At 47.3% G+C, this 18,369-nt stretch overlaps 1 protein-coding gene and 1 pseudogene across 1 annotated transcript; both read left to right on the top strand.

The window, feature by feature from the left end:
* Window positions 1-3,419: 3,419 nt before the first annotated feature.
* Window positions 3,420-5,207, top strand: LOC125547831 (uncharacterized). The gene is made up of 3 exons (XM_048711590.2): window positions 3,420-3,526; window positions 3,610-4,161; window positions 4,267-5,207. The coding sequence occupies exons 2-3, from the start codon at window positions 3,631-3,633 to the stop codon at window positions 5,020-5,022; spliced, it is 1,287 nt and encodes a 428-aa protein (XP_048567547.2). The 5' UTR covers window positions 3,420-3,526; window positions 3,610-3,630; the 3' UTR covers window positions 5,023-5,207.
* An 832-nt stretch (window positions 5,208-6,039) lies between these two features.
* LOC147978306 (uncharacterized) lies at window positions 6,040-6,556 on the top strand (annotated as a pseudogene).
* Window positions 6,557-18,369: the final 11,813 nt, after the last annotated feature.

The following is an 18,369-nucleotide window of genomic DNA, read 5'->3' as shown; positions in this document are numbered from 1 at the left end:
AGTACCGGTTCGTGGCACGAACCGGTGCTAAAGGTTCGCCACGAATCGGTACTAATGAGAGCGGCCGGCTAGCCGTTGGAACTGGCACTAATGCACACATTAGTGCCGGCTCAAATTCAAACTGGCACTAATGTGCTTCACATTTGACCATTTTTCTACTAGTGTTAGGAATGCCTGACATGGCTTTGTTTCGTCATCTTGGTTCAGTCTATGAGCAGGGCGCTGATGTATTCCACTCATTGGAACCATATATATAATAATAGATGAAATGATGCTTGACAATGTTAATGGTTAAAAGGTATGAGAGGATAGGGGCAAGAACAACTAACCAAAATGAAATATGCAAGATCAGATGTATGGAACACAGCAAACAAAGGAGAGATGCCAGAACAACAAAAATAAAAAATGAAGACAAATCCACATATACACAGCGCCGAAACAAACAAGAATAACCTCCAGCCCGTGCTGGGCGCAGCATGCATATACGAGCAGTCAACACAGGCCCTGCACAAGCAACAAACATGCACATCCCATGCACTGGACGCGGCCACGTGGTGCGCATGGATGGGCCAACGCAGATACTCAAGCAGTAAATCAAGCCCGCGTGAGGCGCCCGGGTGGTCGCGGGCTCAAGGCGGGGACGACAGGCCAGCAAAGGACCCCGCGAGCGGCCGCCGTACCAGCGCATCTGATGCGTGTCATGCATGAAGCCAAGGCGCCTTGTGGCAATCGATCCAGTCAGAGATGATGAAGATGTCGATGGCGTACAGGCGCCCTATCCGACGAACGGCGACGAGCAGGCGCGCTATTCGGCGAACGACGACGGGCAGCGCAAACCGGTCTATACTGGAGAACCAAAAAAGAACACCGATCAATCAATTGGCAAGAGAGAAAACCCCCCAATCAACCCTAGAAGGGCAGTGCGCCCCCATGACGATCATAGAGATCAACCGCCCCGGGAATGGCACGGCGCGAATGCAGCGGCCAAGGTTTGGATCGGGGTTAGGCTGATACCATGTAAGAGGATTAGAATGGAAGAATTGGCGTAATGCGGTGGTGGTTGTATTGAGCCTCCCGGACGGTTTATATAGAATACAAGGCTTGGACGGCAAAAAGCCTCTCAGGCAAGAGATGATTACAAGTCATAGTCTATCAAATACACAGATATTCCTATATACTCTAATAATTCCAACATGCTACGAAAATCTAAACGAAATTTCTACGGCTTTTGTTGCACCAGATTAGCGTTTGCCGCTACACTGACCCGTCTCCATCCGATGCAATGCACCCGAGAGGCTCACCACCACTGTCATGCAGAGCCACACATGCAAATATCAGGAAGATACAGGGCCTTCACCGCGCGCCGCCATCGAGGAGGCGTGCACCATCAAGGATGCACGCCATATCCGGCAACAGGTCTACCACGACCGTATATGGGTGAGCATCGTTGCCCACCCATATAAAATCATGCATACACTAGACCCTTGCTTAGGAGGCCAGATCCGGCGGCAGGTCTACCACGACTCCAACGGCTTCCCGCGTGAGGACGGCCATGTTGCCGCCGATGCCGCGCGGGCTTTTATCCGTGGGCGTCCTCCACGATCAGTGAGGGAAGGAGATGAGGCCGAGGGTGGCGACGGCTGGCCAGGACTACCCCCAAGAGGAGCGACGATCGATGTGGGTCATGATCGAATAGTCTTCTTCTCATTGCAAACGTATTTAGTTTTCTTAGAAATGCCGGATAATAAGGCTTTGTCGTCTTTGTTCAATCTATGAGCTGGGTACCGACGTATTCCACTCACTCCGACAATATATAATAATAGATCAAATGATGCTTGACAATGTTCATAATAATGATTAAAAAGCATGATAAGGTAGACGCAAGAACAACTGAAAACAAAAATAAGACAAATCCATATATACACAACGCAAGAACAAATATAGGGGCTCAAGTTTTCCCCGGTTTTTAAATTTCGGAATCTTTCTTCAATCCTGGACAAACGGAGGAGGGCGTGCTTGTGGATCTCCTGTCAAACACTCGAGTGGGGATTTCATGTTGGCTCAGAGAACGGTGTTGTACAAACTTATAGGACAATGCTACTAGCTACAGTGCCTAGAGCTTGACACGCCACGCTAGTGTAGTACTACTATAGCCAGTAGGACTGCCAAACCTTTTGCACCAAAAGCGAACCAATCTGTGGTTGAATGGTTAGAGGGATTGTGGTATTCCCAACCCATCAGGGTTCAAATCCTGGTGCTCGCATTTATTTCTGGATTTATTTCAGAATTTCCGGTGATGCGTATTCAGTGGGAGGAGACGTTCTCGTCGATGACGAGGTGCCTACGGTGACTTCATAAATTTCAAGATAATATGCCGGCTCGGTCTATCGGAGGTGCTCATAGGGATAGGGTGTGCGTGTGTGCGTTCATAGGGGTGAGTGTATGCGCATGTATACGAGCGCTTGCGTCTATACTGCATTAAAAAAACTTCTGCACCAAACACAGCAAGAAGCCAATTGCCTTTAAAAGAAAATTAAATGGGCCATATGTGATATGTCACGTAGTAAGTAGTTGTCCTTTATATGAGCTATCGAAATGCTAGCTTGAGAGTGTCTGGGAGTTATTATCTGTTCGTGACCTTTTTCTTTTGTGCAAGAGTTTGGTGGTGAGGTTTCAGCTAACAACCGTGGAATGAATACATACATGGAATATAAAGTAGAATTCGGATTTTAGATGGTACTCCCTCCAATTCAAAAATGTATAATGTTTTGAATGTTTTAATATGAACTATATACAGACTGAAATGAGTGAACGGGGACACACAAAAACGTGGCATCAATGCAAAAGGTTCGGGGAAGAATACGTGTTTTTATGGTACTATGTCGTTCCTAATGAATAATCGAGTTGTGCAAATTTTGTAACGAAACTTCATTGGCTTTTGAGTGGCAATCTATGAATGTTAACTACTTTCAAAATCTACATTACATTTTGTAACGGTTAAATTTGCATGATGCCTTGGAGAGGCGGGGCCTATTTTGGTTGTTAATATATCAGGAAACACATGAATATGAAGAATGTAGGAATTGAGTGCCATGGTATTGTTAAATTATGAGAAACTCTGAAATAGAAGGTGTGTAATACAAGTTGTTCCGTCGCACTATAGAAAAGATGCATAATTTTTCATGAAAAATTGGACCAGTGTGACAATTTAAGACGTTAAACTTAATAGAATCATGTTGAAGAACAACTTGCAAAAATAGACTTAGTCTACAAAATCAAACAATTTCCATAGGCAAAAAAACTTGAGAGTTAGAGTATAGACAGAACACGCCAAAATCTCTAGGAAATTCGTCAGTTGCAGCAGATCAACTCAAAGAAAAAAAGAAAAAGAAAAGGCAGCAGCAGAAGATATGGTTGTTGGCTGTACCAAGGAGACAATGAACACTTCACCTTCACTTCAGACCATTGTCCATTGGTCCAAGCAGAGCAACCCCACCCACCACAGCTTTGTTCTTCGGTTCTTCCAGTAACTCTCTCTCTCTCCTTCTCTCTCTCAAATACTAGTTGTGATCTGATTCTGATCTCCTCTCCGGCCGGTCAAAATTTCAGGTGGTGCACCGGTCGATCTCTATGGGGGAGCAGCAGCAGCACAAGAAGAGGCCACGGAACGCGGAGGGGAGCGGCGGCAAGAAGTCCAGCGTCCTGGCGCTATCCTACAGTCCGGTGGCTACCGTGGCACCATCGGCACCGGCGGCGCCCAGCCCCGTTGCTATGGCAAAGCCAGCCCCCACGGTGGCCGTGACCAGTCCTCTGGCCGTCATGCCGCCGGCACCGGCCGCCCCCGGTCCAGCGGCCATGGTGGAGGGAGACATGACTACGCCAGCCGCCACGGTCGTGGTGACCAGTCCAGTGGCCGCCATGCCGCCGTCGCCGGCCGCCCCCAGTTCAGCTGCCATGGTGGTGGATCTGGAGCCGACCGGTCCAGTGGCTACTGTGAAGCCAGTCCGCGTGGTGAAGCCGGAAGACGAAGTGGCCGAACAAGAAGATGCGGCAATGGCAGCCGGGGCGACGGAAGATGTGGAGCTCGCCATCTTGGCCTTGCCCAAGAAGTCGTTTCACTGCGCCGCCTGTCTTTGCCCCCTCAAGCCTCCAGTATTCAGGGTACTCACATGCTCCGACTCCTACATTTGAGCTACTAGTAGCTAGAATTATCTGTGGAAGGAGAATGAAGGTTGAATCATGCGTACATCGACTTGTGGTTTGCAGTGCGAGAACGAGCATTTCGTGTGCCAGGCCTGCGGCGGCAACAGTGTCGACGGCGGCGGCGCGAACAAGCACTGCGGTCCATGCGGGCGCGAGGTATCCTACACCCGCTCCCGCTTCATGGACGGCGTGGTCGACGCCTACAAGGTGCCGTGCCTCTACAAGGGACACGGCTGCGCCATGGACGACATCCCCTACCACTCAGCCGCCGACCACAAGGCCAGCTGCAAGCACGCGCCCTGCTACTGCTTCGACTGCCGCTTCGTGGGCTCGCCGGCCAAGCTCGTGCGCCACCTCGCGTCGCCGTCCGGCGCGCACGCGTGGCCCGTGGAGAAGATCAAGTACGAGGTGCCCCACCCGTTCGTCGTGCCGGCGTCGGAGGAGGAGGACCAGCGCCGCCTGCTGGTCGCGGAGGACGGCCGCGTGTTCCTCCTGGCCGTGGGCGCCGGCAGGGACCCGGGCGGCCGCCGCGCCGTCACCGTCGTGTGCGTCAGGGGCAACGCCAACGCGGACGCGGACGCCAAGCCTCTGTACACGGGCGTGCTCTGGGTGGACGGCCCTCCGGCGCCCCCGCGCCAGCCGCTGGGGTGCAGCTTCAGGCTGAAGGCGACGGTGGCGAGCTGCTCCGTCCCCGGCGTCGTGGACATGGACCAGGGCTGGCTCCACGCCCATGTCAGCCCCAACATGCTGCACGGCCACGGAGGAGAGTCCGGCGACTGCGAGCTTCATCTGCGCCTTTGTCTCACTAAGCTAGCGTGAATTAGCCCCGCCTCGCTGGCTAACCTAGCTAGCTAATCATGATCGCCTTTGCTACTGTTTTCGTCCTAGATGCACATGAACCCCACCCCAGTACTAGTAGTATGATTTTATGATGGAAAACCTCGGTATGGATGGATTTGTAGGGTGCTCCTTCACCCGTTAATGACTCGCTAATTTGCAGATGATTTGCACTTCTTTGTGTGGTGGAGCAGGGTTTTGGTTTTTGAAATGAAAAAAAATGGAATCTCTGTCTGCCCACGTTGTATACTCTGTTCGTATGGGAGCAGGGCTCACTGGCAGGGATCACGAATGCATCACATCTTGCCCTTTTGTTGCAAGATCATCGATCGGCAGCGCCACCACGCACATGCGAAGCTCTGACCGCCTGCCCGTGATAAGAGGAGAAACCAATCTTACCTACGGCATCTTCTTTGCACTTAAAGTAGTCATTATAGCCGACCACTCCCTCTCTAATACGATTGAAAACATGCCTACTCATACGGAACCGGCGGTGAAATTTGTGATGTTTGAACAACGGGTTTGTTGTATCAAAGTAGTCCTTTCAGATAAGGAAATGCCCGCTCTCTCGGTTACGATTCAACACCGGAAGGTGGTCCGGAATGGAGCCACGGAACAACGGCCGCTGGTTGTTGAGGTGCTGGTAAGCAGTATGACTTATATCGCCCACAACTCACTTGTGTTCTACTCGTGCATATAATATCAACACATAAAACCTGGCTCGGATGCCACTGTTGGGGAACATAGTAATTTCAAAAAAATTCATACGCACACGCAAGATTATGGTGATGCATAGCAACGAGAGGAGAGAGTGTTGTCTACGTACCCTCATAGACCGGCAACTGAAACGTTGACACAACGTAGAGAAAGTAGTCGTACGTCTTCCCGATCCGACCGATCCAAGTACCGAACGTACGGCACCTCCGAGTTCAAAGATATATGCCACCCAGGTGTTAAAACAACTTGTGACAGAACAATACACAGGTGGTGGAATAAGAGAGCACATCCTCAAGATGAGCAATATGGCAGCAAAGCTAAAGCCCATGGATGAGGATCTGGAGATCAAACCAAAGCTTCTGGTCCACCTGGTCATGACTTCACTGCCAAAGGAGTTTGAAACTTTTGTTGTGAACTATAATATGTCACCTGGAACATGGGACATTGAAAAGACAATTGCAATGTGTGTCCAAGAAGAGGACAGACTAAAAGCCTCACATGGTGGTACACTCAACTATGTGAAGGATCACAAGAAAAAGAACTACAATCAAAACAACAAAAGTTCTCCTTCAAAGCCACAAGGAAAAGCTCCCTATTAGCATCATCGTCAGCAACAGTCTTTCCCAGTGGACAAAGACACTTGTCTCCACTGTAAGCAGACCGGGCATTACAAGAAAGACTGCCCTGTTTGGCTGAAGTCCTTAATGGCAAAGCAAGGGATTCCATTCGACCCGGACTACGCTAAGAAGAGAAGGAGGCATTGAAGTAGCCAATGGAATAAAAGCAGAAGTTGAAGCTGTCGGCGACATCTCCTTGAAGTTAGCTGATGGATTCAATCTTCTACTTAGAGATGTTCTTTATGTTCCTTCATGTAATAGAAACTTAATTAGCGTTTCATGTTTGGACAAAGAAAATTATGAGTGTTATCACTAGTGCAGAACCGGGCAATAGCACCGGTTCGTAAGGCCCTTTAGTGCCGGTTCCATAACCGGCACTAAAGTGTGGTCACTAAAGCCCCCCCCCCTTTAGTACCGGTTCAGCACGAACCGGTGCTAAAAGGCAACCACGTGGCACGAGCCAGCTCCGGGGGCCGGGAGCCTTTTAGTACCGGTTGGTAACACCAACCGGTACTAAAATGTTTGGGGGGTTTTTGGTTTTATGATTTCTTTTTCATTTAATTTTGTGTTTTCCATTTTCATTCTTTTTCGTTTGCTGGTATTTTACGATAATACACATTGTACACGTTATGCATATATATATATATATATATATATATATATAAACAGAATTTCTAGTAGAACCAATCATATATATATCATCAATGTCTCACAAACCACCATATTAATTCACACATACACACATGTATAGCTATTTACAATTTCTCCTACATATGCATGTTGCCTTCGGAGCCAGTGACATTAGCCTAATTGGTGCCTTCGGAGCACGATAACAATTGGAAGTGGTTCATGACCTGGTCGATGGAGGTGGTAGCGGGTAATAGTATTCTCCCTTCGGATTTATGACCTGGTCGAGCAAAAATCCCGCTATTTCCGCTTGAAGTGCTTCTACGCGCTCCGTTTCTAGGAGCTTGTCCTGCACCTCTTTGAACTGTTAAGAAGGAGATCAATATGCATGTGTATTAGTTGTGTCACTAGATATCGATAATGGTGTAAAAATTGTGAATAGTGTTCTGACAAGCGTACCCATTCCTGTCTTTGAGATCTGCTCCTTTTAGACGACATCATGCGAATATTCTCGCAAACGCAGAATGCACACAGATCAGTCCCCTGCGCCTGCTTCAAGGCCTTTATTACGAGAATGGAATTTAATTTGATCAGATAATAATTAATCAAGCATGATAATTAAAGAGATGGCGGCTAGCTAGCTAGCTAGTACTACTTAATTACTTACCTTGGGTCGAAACCATTTCAGCTGTCGTTTCCATTCGCCTTCCGTGACGCTGATGAACCTTGCCCAAGCCCTGCCCGCCGACAAAGAAAATGAATAAAGGGGTTATTAAATAGTTCATATCATGAAATGACGAACTAAATAGGCCGAGATATATAGTTAATAATGATTGAAATTACCTGTTGACTATCCCAAACAAGATGTTATAGTCACTATTTGCTTTGAGTAGTGAGTCCAATATTTGAACTCTTCCGGCGTCAACTTTAATGATACACAAGATCCAGTGAAATCTGCATGCACACACGTTTGCATGTCTTAATTAAGCGGGCATATGTAAGCAAAAACATGTAGCTAGCTAGTAGGCAAAAACAGAGAATTTGTAGTACAAGAAAGTGTGACTCACTGGAAGTTGTAAGGAAGTAGTATATCTTCATTGTATTTGAGGCGCTTCAAGAACTCTAGCATGCTGTCCTCTACCTGCTTTTCATAATGCTTGTTTATTTTCCATGTGTATTCATTAACGGTGTTTGGGTCAATGAACCCAATGCCATAGCGTCCACCTTTTCTCATTTCATACATCTTCATCTTGCATAATACCACAGAAAAGAATATAGTGAGGATAATTACAGGTAATGATTGATCAAAAGGATTACTACAGCTAGCTTGAGACTTAAATTACAGAAAAAAATCACTTACAGACAATAGCAACTGACGATAGATTTGTCGAGTGCGTCTTGATTGTATAACTGAAACAGTTCAGAATACTCAACGGTCACAGGTTTCTCATGGTAGTAATGATCCTTCTTGACTTGCACCATGAGGGACTCTCGATCGGATCTCTCGGTAATGTCCATGTACCATTGATGCAATTCATACATTCTCGTTGGGAGCTTCTTGACCTCTTCTGGCTTGACCAAAGGTTGGCCCTGGGCATATTTCCGTTTTATTTCCTCCTCTGTAAGCACAGGCATGTCCTCGATCTTGAGGAGTTGTCCAACAGTGATGTTGAGAGTTTCAGCCTGCATTATATGCTCCTGGGTTATTACCACATCGCTCACCTCGGGAACGTAAACTGTTTGCCCACAATAATATTGGGCGCGCGTACTGTCACGTGTTGTTCGCGGCACAACAAGCGGGGGGATCGATTGCACCGCCTGTTCTCCCAGCTGGGCAACGGTTTTCCCGCATTTTTTGACAGCTGCTTGTTGTTTGCTCGAGCTCGAGCTCGCCTTCTTCTGTAGACGTTGTCGATGTAACTTCCTGATGTGGCGCTCATAGTCTGTGTCAACAGGCTTAGGAGCTAGTGGTTGAGCCATACGAATGAAGTGGTCAACTACTTCCACAGGCACTTTCTCCCTTGGCGGCGGTGGCGGTTTCGGTCCAAAATGAGAGTCGACTTCTGCCCGCACTATGGCATTGGTTTGCTCCTCGGTCCTGTCGTAAGCCCTCTCAGGAAGAGGAGTAGTGAGGTTTGGACCATATTTATATCGCTTGCCTCCGCCTGTACTTCCTGTACTATGACCTCGACTCGTACCGCTACGCACCATAGCTGCAGGGTGTCTCTTCTGCGATTGCTGAGGCGGCGGAGACGGCTGACGGGGCTGAGTTGGACGAGGAGGAGTGGCCTGAAGCTGTGCCGGACTTGCAGTGGCCTGAGGTTGTAACGTACTTGGAGGAGGAGTGGACGTCTGACGCTGTGTCGGACTTGGAGGAGGAGTGGCCTGACACTTTGCCGGACTTGGAGGAGGAGGAGTGGCCTCACGCGTTGGTGGACTTGGAGGAGCGGGATTCTGCTGACTCGGTGGCGGACTTCGACGAGGAGTCGGGTGACGCGGTGTCGGTGGCCTTCGAAAGATGATGCAATCCTTTCTCCATAGGATGATACGATGTTTGGCATCTCCGAGTGTGTGCTTCTCGTCACCTCCAGGAATGTCAAGCTCTAGCCCTGAATATTGGTCCACCACCTCATCAACCACGACACGAGCATAGCCTGCTGGAATCGGGTTGCAATGGAAGGTTGCATCGGGGGAATTTGTATAAGCAACGCCGTCCGCCACCTTCAAGGATATGTTCTTAATTTTGAAGTGTGGCTCGCAGTTAGTGTTCTCCGCGATGTCATCCACGGGGTATCTATCTAGCATTGCGTCAAACGGGGCGGAACCCACGCTGCTTCTCGGCATGGATGGGGCGGTGGTATCCAATGTTGGATCATCCGCTAGCTGCTGCAGCTGCTGAGACCCCCTTTGCTGGCTAAGTGAGTCGATCTGCTCCTGATGCCGCTGGAATTTGATTGCCAAGTCCGCGTGCGCTGATTCTAGGCCTTGAAGGCGTTCATAGTCGAGATTCCTCTACTCCTCCTCCATCTTCCTCTTCTTCTCCTCCGCAATCTTCTTTCTCGCACGGGTTCTGTAGTCGACATTCCAGTCCGAAAACCCCTTATACCACGGAATAGCGCCCATGCCTCGTGTTCTTCCCGGGTGTTCAGGATTTCCCAGGGCACGCGTAAGCTCGTCGTTCTCTCTTTTGGGCTCGAACAACCCGGATCGAGCCTCTTCTATTGCAACAAGTAGCTTATCTTCGGCTCCGTCCAGACATGCCTTCTTGGAAACTTTGCCTGTCTTCGGGTCCAACTCCCCCATGCGCATATAACCAAGTCCTGCACCTGGGGGGCCAGCTCAATGTTTCTGGAGTGACACTTGCATCCAGCATCTCTTTCTCAGACTTATCCCACTTAGGCATTCCCACCGCATAGCCACCTGGCCCCAGCCTATGGAACTTATCCTTTTTTGCGGCATTGGCCTTGTTTATTCTTGACTGTTCCTTAGATAATTCTGAATCCTTGAATTTCACGAAATCGTCCCAATGTGCACTTTGATTCTCTAGTGTTCCCTCGAATACTGGAGTCTTCCTTCCTCCCTTGACGTACTTGTCCCATTCACGATTCTTGTGGTTCTTGAATGCAACCGCCATCTTCCTAAGAGCAGTGTCCTTGACTTTCTGCACATATGCTTCTGTGAAATGATCTGGTAGGGTGAAATGTTCCATGAGAGTATCCCAAAGCAGACTTTTTTGTCTGTCGTCGACAAAAGTAAGATCTGGACGTGGCTTTGCTGGCTCTCTCCATTCTTGAAGGGAGATCGGGAGTTGGTCCTTCACAAGAACTCTGCACTGACGAACGAACTTGTCCACAATCTTCTTAGGCGCTAATGGTTCGCCATTAGGTTTGATTGCCTCGATATTATACTTTACGCCCTCCTTCAACTTTTTGTTCGGGCCTCGTTTCGTCCTGTTGCCTGAAGATTTGCTCGATCCGGATGGCTGAAAGAAGAAAGATCGATTCGTTAATATATCTTCAACTCATTTAAAACATGTGATGATCACCAGATGCCTGCTTATATAAATATATACCTCTCCGGTGTTGTCATAATCGTAGTTCATGACTTCATCAATTCGGTCGTCGCGATCGAATATCATATCACCCTCTCCGGTGTTGTTTAGAAATTCGGAGCCGTCATAATCTTCTTCATTCTGATCATCATCTGGCCCGCGTATTATATCGAACACGGTCTGTTCTCCCTCTCTGTCGGTATTGTCCGCCATAGCTTTTATTTAACTATGCCAAAAGAAATATAAAACAATTTAGTATTCAAATTACATCGTCTCGAATAATAGATATAATCTCGAATACATCGTCTCGAATAATAGATATAATCTCGAATACATCGTCTCGAATAATAGATATAATCTCGAATACATCGTCTCGAATAATAGATATAATCTCGAATACATCGTCTCGAATAATATATAATCTCGAATACATTGTCTTGAATATTATATATCGAGTACATCACTGGCTAGGTAGCTAATAAAGATCGAATACTACAGAAGAATCTAGGACACTCACGATTCCTGCGGCGCGGGCGGTGGACACCCAAAGAGAAGGAACCCTCACAGGATCATAGCTGAAGTGATGCCTGAAGAAACTGCCAGGTATTGGAGAACCTGCCGCCCTCTAACGCAACCATGTAGCGATGGACGTGCTCGTCCTCCTCCCTGACACGGCGACGTACCACCTCCGGCGGGGCCGGCTCCCTCCGCACCGAAACTGGCCCACGCGAACGCCACCAAATGAGATCAGGGTTGATGACGGGACCCGGGGCCGGGTTCCTCATCAAGCGGCACGCCCCTCCAGGCAGCACCTCCCAGTGCCAGCCCGGCGGAGCCCAGTCCCGGACATGGGTCAGTGGACGTTGTCGCGGACGGGTCGACGGCGAGGATGCCGGCCGGGCATCGTCGAGAACAAATACTAGCTATATGCCCGCAAAAAGTAACATTTTTTTAATGATTGGATTTTGATAACTAAAATTTCTAACATTTCTATATAACTAACATTTCTACAACATTTCTAATATTTCTAGAACTAAAAAAAAGAAAAATTTCTAACTTTTTTATAACTATTTCTATAACTAAAAAACAGAAAAATTTCTAACAATTCTAACTTTTCTATAACTATTTCTATAACTAAAAAACAGAAAAAATTTCTAACAATTCTGATATTTCTAACAATTCTAACATTTCTAACTATTCTAACAATTCTAACATTTCTAACTATTTCTAAAAAACAGAAAAATTTCTAACAATTTCTAAAAAACAGAAAAATTTCTAACTATTTGTATAACTAAAAAACAAAAAAAGTATGTGTGTGTGTGCGCGCTCACCGGCGAGGCGAGAGGCGACGGGGGGCGGCGACGGGGACGGCGACGGGCGCGGCGACGATGGGGATGACGACGACGGGGACAGGGACAGGGCGGCGATGACGGGGACGGGGACGTACGGGCCGGGGCGGCGACGACGACGGGGACGTACGGGGCGGCGACGATGGGGACGGGGACGACGCGGGATGGGCCGGGACGGGGCGGCGGTGACGGCGGGGACGACGGGGACGGGGATGACGGGGCGGCGACGACGGGGACGGGGCGGCGACGGGGGCGGCGACGAGGGATGGAGACGTATGGGGGCGGCGGGCGACGGTGCAGAGGAGAAGAAGTAGATGAGAAACTGAAATTTTCGTAAGTGTTGTTTATATAGGAGGGGGCCTTTAGTACCGGTTGGAGCCACCAATCGGTACTAAAGGCCTGTTTTGGCCAGGCCAAGCGGCGGGAAGCGACCCCCTTTAGTACCGGGTGGTGGCTCCAACCGGTACTAAAGGCCCCCCCTTTAGTACCGGTTGGTGCCACGACCCGGTACTAAAGGGGGTGCGCTGGCGCAGGTGCGGTGCGGCAAGTTTAGTCCCACCTCGCTAGCCGAGGGGCAACCGCACTGGTTTATAAACCCCCGTGCGGTAGCTCTCTCGAGCTCCTCTCCAAAGCAGGCCTACTGGGCCTACATGTTCTGTACTGCCCTGTTGGCCTACTGGGCCTTTGCGGGCCTGCATCCTGGCCCAACAACAGGTTAGGTTTCTAGTCGTATGCCGGCCGCTCTGGCCTAGTAGGCGGGCTTTTTTATTTTTTTGCTTTATTTATTTTTGAGTTGTTTTTTTGTGTATTTAGAGTTTCTTTGTGAATATTTTTGCTTTAGGTACAAAAAATTACAAACTTTCTGTTGGTGCCCGTAGTTTTCAAATTTGAATAGTTTAAATTTTGAATTATTTGAAATTAGTGTGAATCACTAGTTTGTGAATAACTTAACTTTAAAAATCAGTAAAGGCATGAAAGAATTTGTTTGCACATAAAATTTCTCCGTGTTTCAAATGCCAAAACACATAATTAACTACCCTAACTATTACAGAGATTCCCTTCTGGGTGTGAAACACAGAAGAAAGTGATGATAGTGAAGCCGATCACATCCCAGATCTTTGGGTGTGAAACTTTTTCTTCGTGTGTGTCCCTTTGCGCCGTAACCATGAAAAATCTTCATCATTTAACGGGATGCTCAGGTCAATATTCACTGTGAATAGAGCAATTTCATCAAACTTTTCATAATCTTCTGACTTGTCTGTCTTGTCATCCACTCCCACGATGTTTCTCTTCCCAGAAAGAACTATGTGCCGCTTTGGCTCATCGTACGATGCATTCGCTTCCTTATCTTTTCTTTTTCTTGGCTTGGTAGACATGTCCTTCACATAAAAAACCTGTGCCACATCATTGGCTAGGACGAATGGTTCGTCTGCATACGCAAGATTGTTGAGATCCACTGTTGTCATTCCGTACTGCGGGTCTTCCGTTACCCTGCCTCGTGTCATATTGACCCATTTGCACCGAAACAAAGGGACCTTCAAACCACGTCGATAGTCAAGTTCTCATATGTCCTGTATATAACCATAATATGTTTCCTTTCCCGTCTTGGTTTCTGCATCAAAGTGGATACCACTGTTTTGGTTGGTGCTCTTCTTATCTTGGGCGATCGTGTAAAATGTATTACCATTTATCTCGTACCCTTTGAAAGTCATTATATTCGAAGATGGTAACTGGGACAGCAAGTACATGTCATCTTCAATAGAGGTGTCATGCATGGTACGTGTCTGCAACCAGCTGGCGAAACTCCTGATTTGTTCACGTGTAATCCAGTCATCAGACTGCTCCGGGTGTTTGGAGCATAGCAAATTCTTGTGTTCATCCATATACGGAGCCACCAAGGCGGAATTCTGTAGAACTGTGTAGTGTGCTTCAGTGAGAGAATGTCCGTCCATACATATTATTTGTTCCCCTCCTAGCGTGCATTTTCCATCCAGTCTGCCCTTATGCCGCGATTCAGGAACACCAATCGGTTTAAGGTCAGGAGTAAAGTCAATACAAAACTCAATGACCTCCTCATTTTGACGGCCCTTGGAGATGCTTCCTTCTGGCCTAGCACGGTTATGAACAAATTTCTTTAAGACTCCCATGAACCTCTCAAAGGGGAACATATTGTGTAGAAATACAGGACCCAAAATGTTAATCTCTTCGCATAGGTGAACTAGAACGTGTGTCATGATGTTGAAGAAGGATGGTGGGAACACCAACTCGAAACTGACAAGACATTGCACCAAATCATTCTCTAACCTTGGTATGATTTCTGGATCGATTACCTTATGAGAGATTGCATTGAGAAATGCACATAGCTTCACAATGGCTAATCGAACGTTTTCCGGTAGAAGCCCCCTCAATGCAACCGGAAGCAGTTGCGTCATAATCACGTGGCAGTCATGAGACTTTAGGTTCTGGAATTTTTTTCTCTGCCATATTTATTATTCCCTTTATATTCGACGAGAAGCCAGACGGTACCTTAATACTGAGCAGGCATTCAAAAAAGATTTCCTTCTCTTCTTTGGTAAGAGCGTAGCTTGCATGACCCTGATGTATGCCGTCTTTTCCGTGCATACTTTGCTGGTCCTCTCGTGCCTCAGGTGTATCTTTTGTCTTCCCATACACGCCCAAGAAGCCAAGCAGGGTCACACAAAGATTCTTCGTCACGTGCATCACGTCGATTGCGGAGCGGACCTCTAGGTCTTTCCAATAGGGCAGGTCCCAAAATATAGATTTCTTCTTCCACATGGGTGCGCGTCCGTCAGCGTCATTCGAAACAGGTTGTCCACCAGGACCCTTTCCAAAGACCACCTTCAAATCCTTGACCATATCATGTACATCAGCACCAGTACGGTGGCGAGGCTTCATCCGGTGATCCGCCTCACCTTTGAAATGCTTGCCTTTCTTTCTTACGGGATGCCTGCTCGGAAGAAATCGACGATGTCCCAGGTACACATTCTTCTTACAATTAGCCAAATATATACTGTCGGTATCGTCCAAACAGTGCGTGCATGCGCGGTATCCCTTGTTTGTCTGTCCTGAAAGGTTACTGAGAGCAGGCCAATCATTGATGGTCACGAACAGCAACGCCTTTAGGTCAAATTCTTCCCCCATGTGCTCATCCCACGCACGTACACCTGTTCCATTCCACAGTTGTAAGAGTTCTTCAACTAATGGCCTTAGGTACACATCAATGCCGTTGCCGGGTTGCTTAGGGCCTTGGATGAGCACTGGCATCATAATGAACTTCCGCTTCATGCACAACCAAGGAGGAAGGTTATACAAACATAGAGTCACAGGCCAGGTGATATCGTTGCTGCTCTGCTCCCCAAAAGGATTAATGTCATCTGCGCTTAGACCAAACCATACGTTCCTTGCATCATCTGCAAACTCCTTCCCATACTTTCTTTCGATTTTTCTTCACTACGACCCGTCAGCGGGTACTCTCAACTTTCCGTCTTTCTTACGGTCTTCTCTGTGCCATCGCATCACCTTGGCATACTCTTTGTTTTGGAACAAACATTTCAACCGTGGTATTATAGGAGCATACCACATCACCTTGGCAAGAATCTTCTTCCTGGGGTGCTCGCCCTCGACATCACTAGGGTCATCGCGGCTGATCTTATAGCGCAATGCACCGCATACTGGGTAAGCGTTCAAATCCTCATACTCACCGCGGTAGAGGATGCAATCATTAGGGCATGCATGTACCTTCTGCACCTCTAACCCTAGAGGGCAGACAGCCTTCTTTGCTTCGTACATACTCTCGGGCAATTCATTGTCCTTTGGAAGCATATTCTTTATCATTACCAGCAACTTTCCAAATCCCTTGTCAATACACCATTCTCTGCCTTCCATTGTAGCAATTCCAGTGTGGTGCCCAGCTTTTTCTTATCACCTACGCAATTTGGGTACAACAATATTTTGTGATGCTCTAACATGCGCTGCAACTTCTTCTTCTCCAAATCACTTGCGATGTTTCTCTTTGCATCGGCAATGGCCCGACCTAGATCATTAACGGGCTCATCTGATGCCTCTTCTTCAGCTCCTTCCCGCATTGCCGGCTCAGCTTCTTCCCGCATTACCGGCTCAGCTTCTTCCCCGATTGTTGTATCATCGTATTCAGGGAACCCATGGCCAGGATAGCTGTCGCCGTCCTCTTCTTCTTCATTGTCTTCCATCATAACCCCTCTTTCTCCGTGCTTGGTCCAAACATTATAGTGGGGCATGAAACCGGACTTAAACAGGTGAATGTGAATGGTTCTTGATGTAGAGTAATTGTGACCATTCTTACAGCGAGCACATGGACAAGGCATAAAACCATCCGCCCGCTTGTTTGCCTCAGCCGCAAGCAGAAAAGTATGCACGCCCTCAACGAACTGGGGAGAGCATCGGTCATCGTACATCCATTGCCGGCTCATCTTCATTACACAACACCGAATAGACCAAATTAATACAAGTTCATACATAAAGTTCATACAACACTTAAATGCAACAAACAAATAACTCTCTAGCTAAAGCATTTAAATGCAACAACAAATACGATCAAGATCGCAACTAAGGTAACAATGGATCCAACAGCATAATGATACCAAGCCTCACTATCGATGGCATATTTTCTAATCTTTCTAATCTTCAAGCGCATTTTCTCCATCTTGATCTTGTGATCATCGAAATCGGCAACATGCAACTCCAATTCCATATTCTCCCCCTCAATTCTTTTCAATTTTTCTTTCAAGTACTCGTTTTCTCTTTCAACTAAATTTAACCTCTCGACAATAGGGTCGGTTGGAATTTCCGGTTCACATACCTCCTAGAAAAAATTTCTATGTCAACTTGATGGGCATAATTTGTCATAAACATGAAATGCAACTAGTTTTAAAAGAGAATATATATACCACATCCGAATCATAACAAGGACGAGGGCCGACGGGGACGGATATCAAAACCATGGCACTATATGTATAACAAACAACGTACGGGTAAGATAATTATACGAGTAATTATATATCCAAATCACGCAAACATCAATTTTTATATAAAATTTCATGAACAAGAGGCTCACCACAAGGTGGTGCCGGCGACGGGACGGTGCGGGCGATCGACGGTGGTTACGACGGAGATTTAGAAGGCACTAAGTAAACCACACCTACATATGCAAACTAAGTGTTATTTTTGACCTCAAATTGCATATAAATAAAATACTAGCACATATATATATATATCCTCCCAAATTACTAAACTCACAAATTAATCACTATATAAAGCATTGCAAGAGCTAATCTAGCAATGAGAGATGAAAGGACAAAGTTGCTAACCTTTGTGATCATTTGAATGGATGGGGGCCTTCAAATCTTGACAAATTTTGGGCAAAATGTGTGATGAGTTCGAGAGGAAGAGGGGAAGAACAGAGAGGAGAGGGGAAAGGGGAAGAACAGAGCGAGCTCGGGTGGACGAAGGGTTTATGTAGGACGACCTTTAGTACCGGTTCGTGCCAAGAACCGGTACTAAAAGGACTGGAGGGGCCCCAGTCTGACAACACCCTTTCACCACTCTCATTAGTACCGGCTCGTGGCACGAACCGGTGCTAAAGGTTCGCCACGAACCGGTACTAATGAAAGCGGCCCGGCTAGCCGTTGGAACCGGCACTAATGTATACATTAGTGCCGGCTCAAATACAAACCGGCACTAATGTGCTTCACGTTTGACCCTTTTTCTACTAGTGTATTTTGGACATGGCAAGTGTGCCATCTGGTATAATAATGCTTATGTGGGTAATGCTTTACTACATGATGAGCTTTATTTGTTATCACTATATTAATCACAGTATTCTGGCCAGTCGCCTTTGGCAGCTTGCGCGATGGTGGTGTTTCCATCTCCAGCTCAGGCTCTTTTCTCTTCAACTCATTCAGAGATATGC

Source organism: Triticum urartu, chromosome 3A, assembly GCF_056163025.1.
Source record: "Triticum urartu cultivar PI428250 chromosome 3A, HENAU_Tu73, whole genome shotgun sequence".
Lineage (NCBI taxonomy): Eukaryota > Viridiplantae > Streptophyta > Magnoliopsida > Poales > Poaceae > Triticum > Triticum urartu.
The sequence above is the reverse complement of the archived record's forward strand: the minus strand, read 5'-3'. Positions and strand labels throughout refer to the sequence as shown.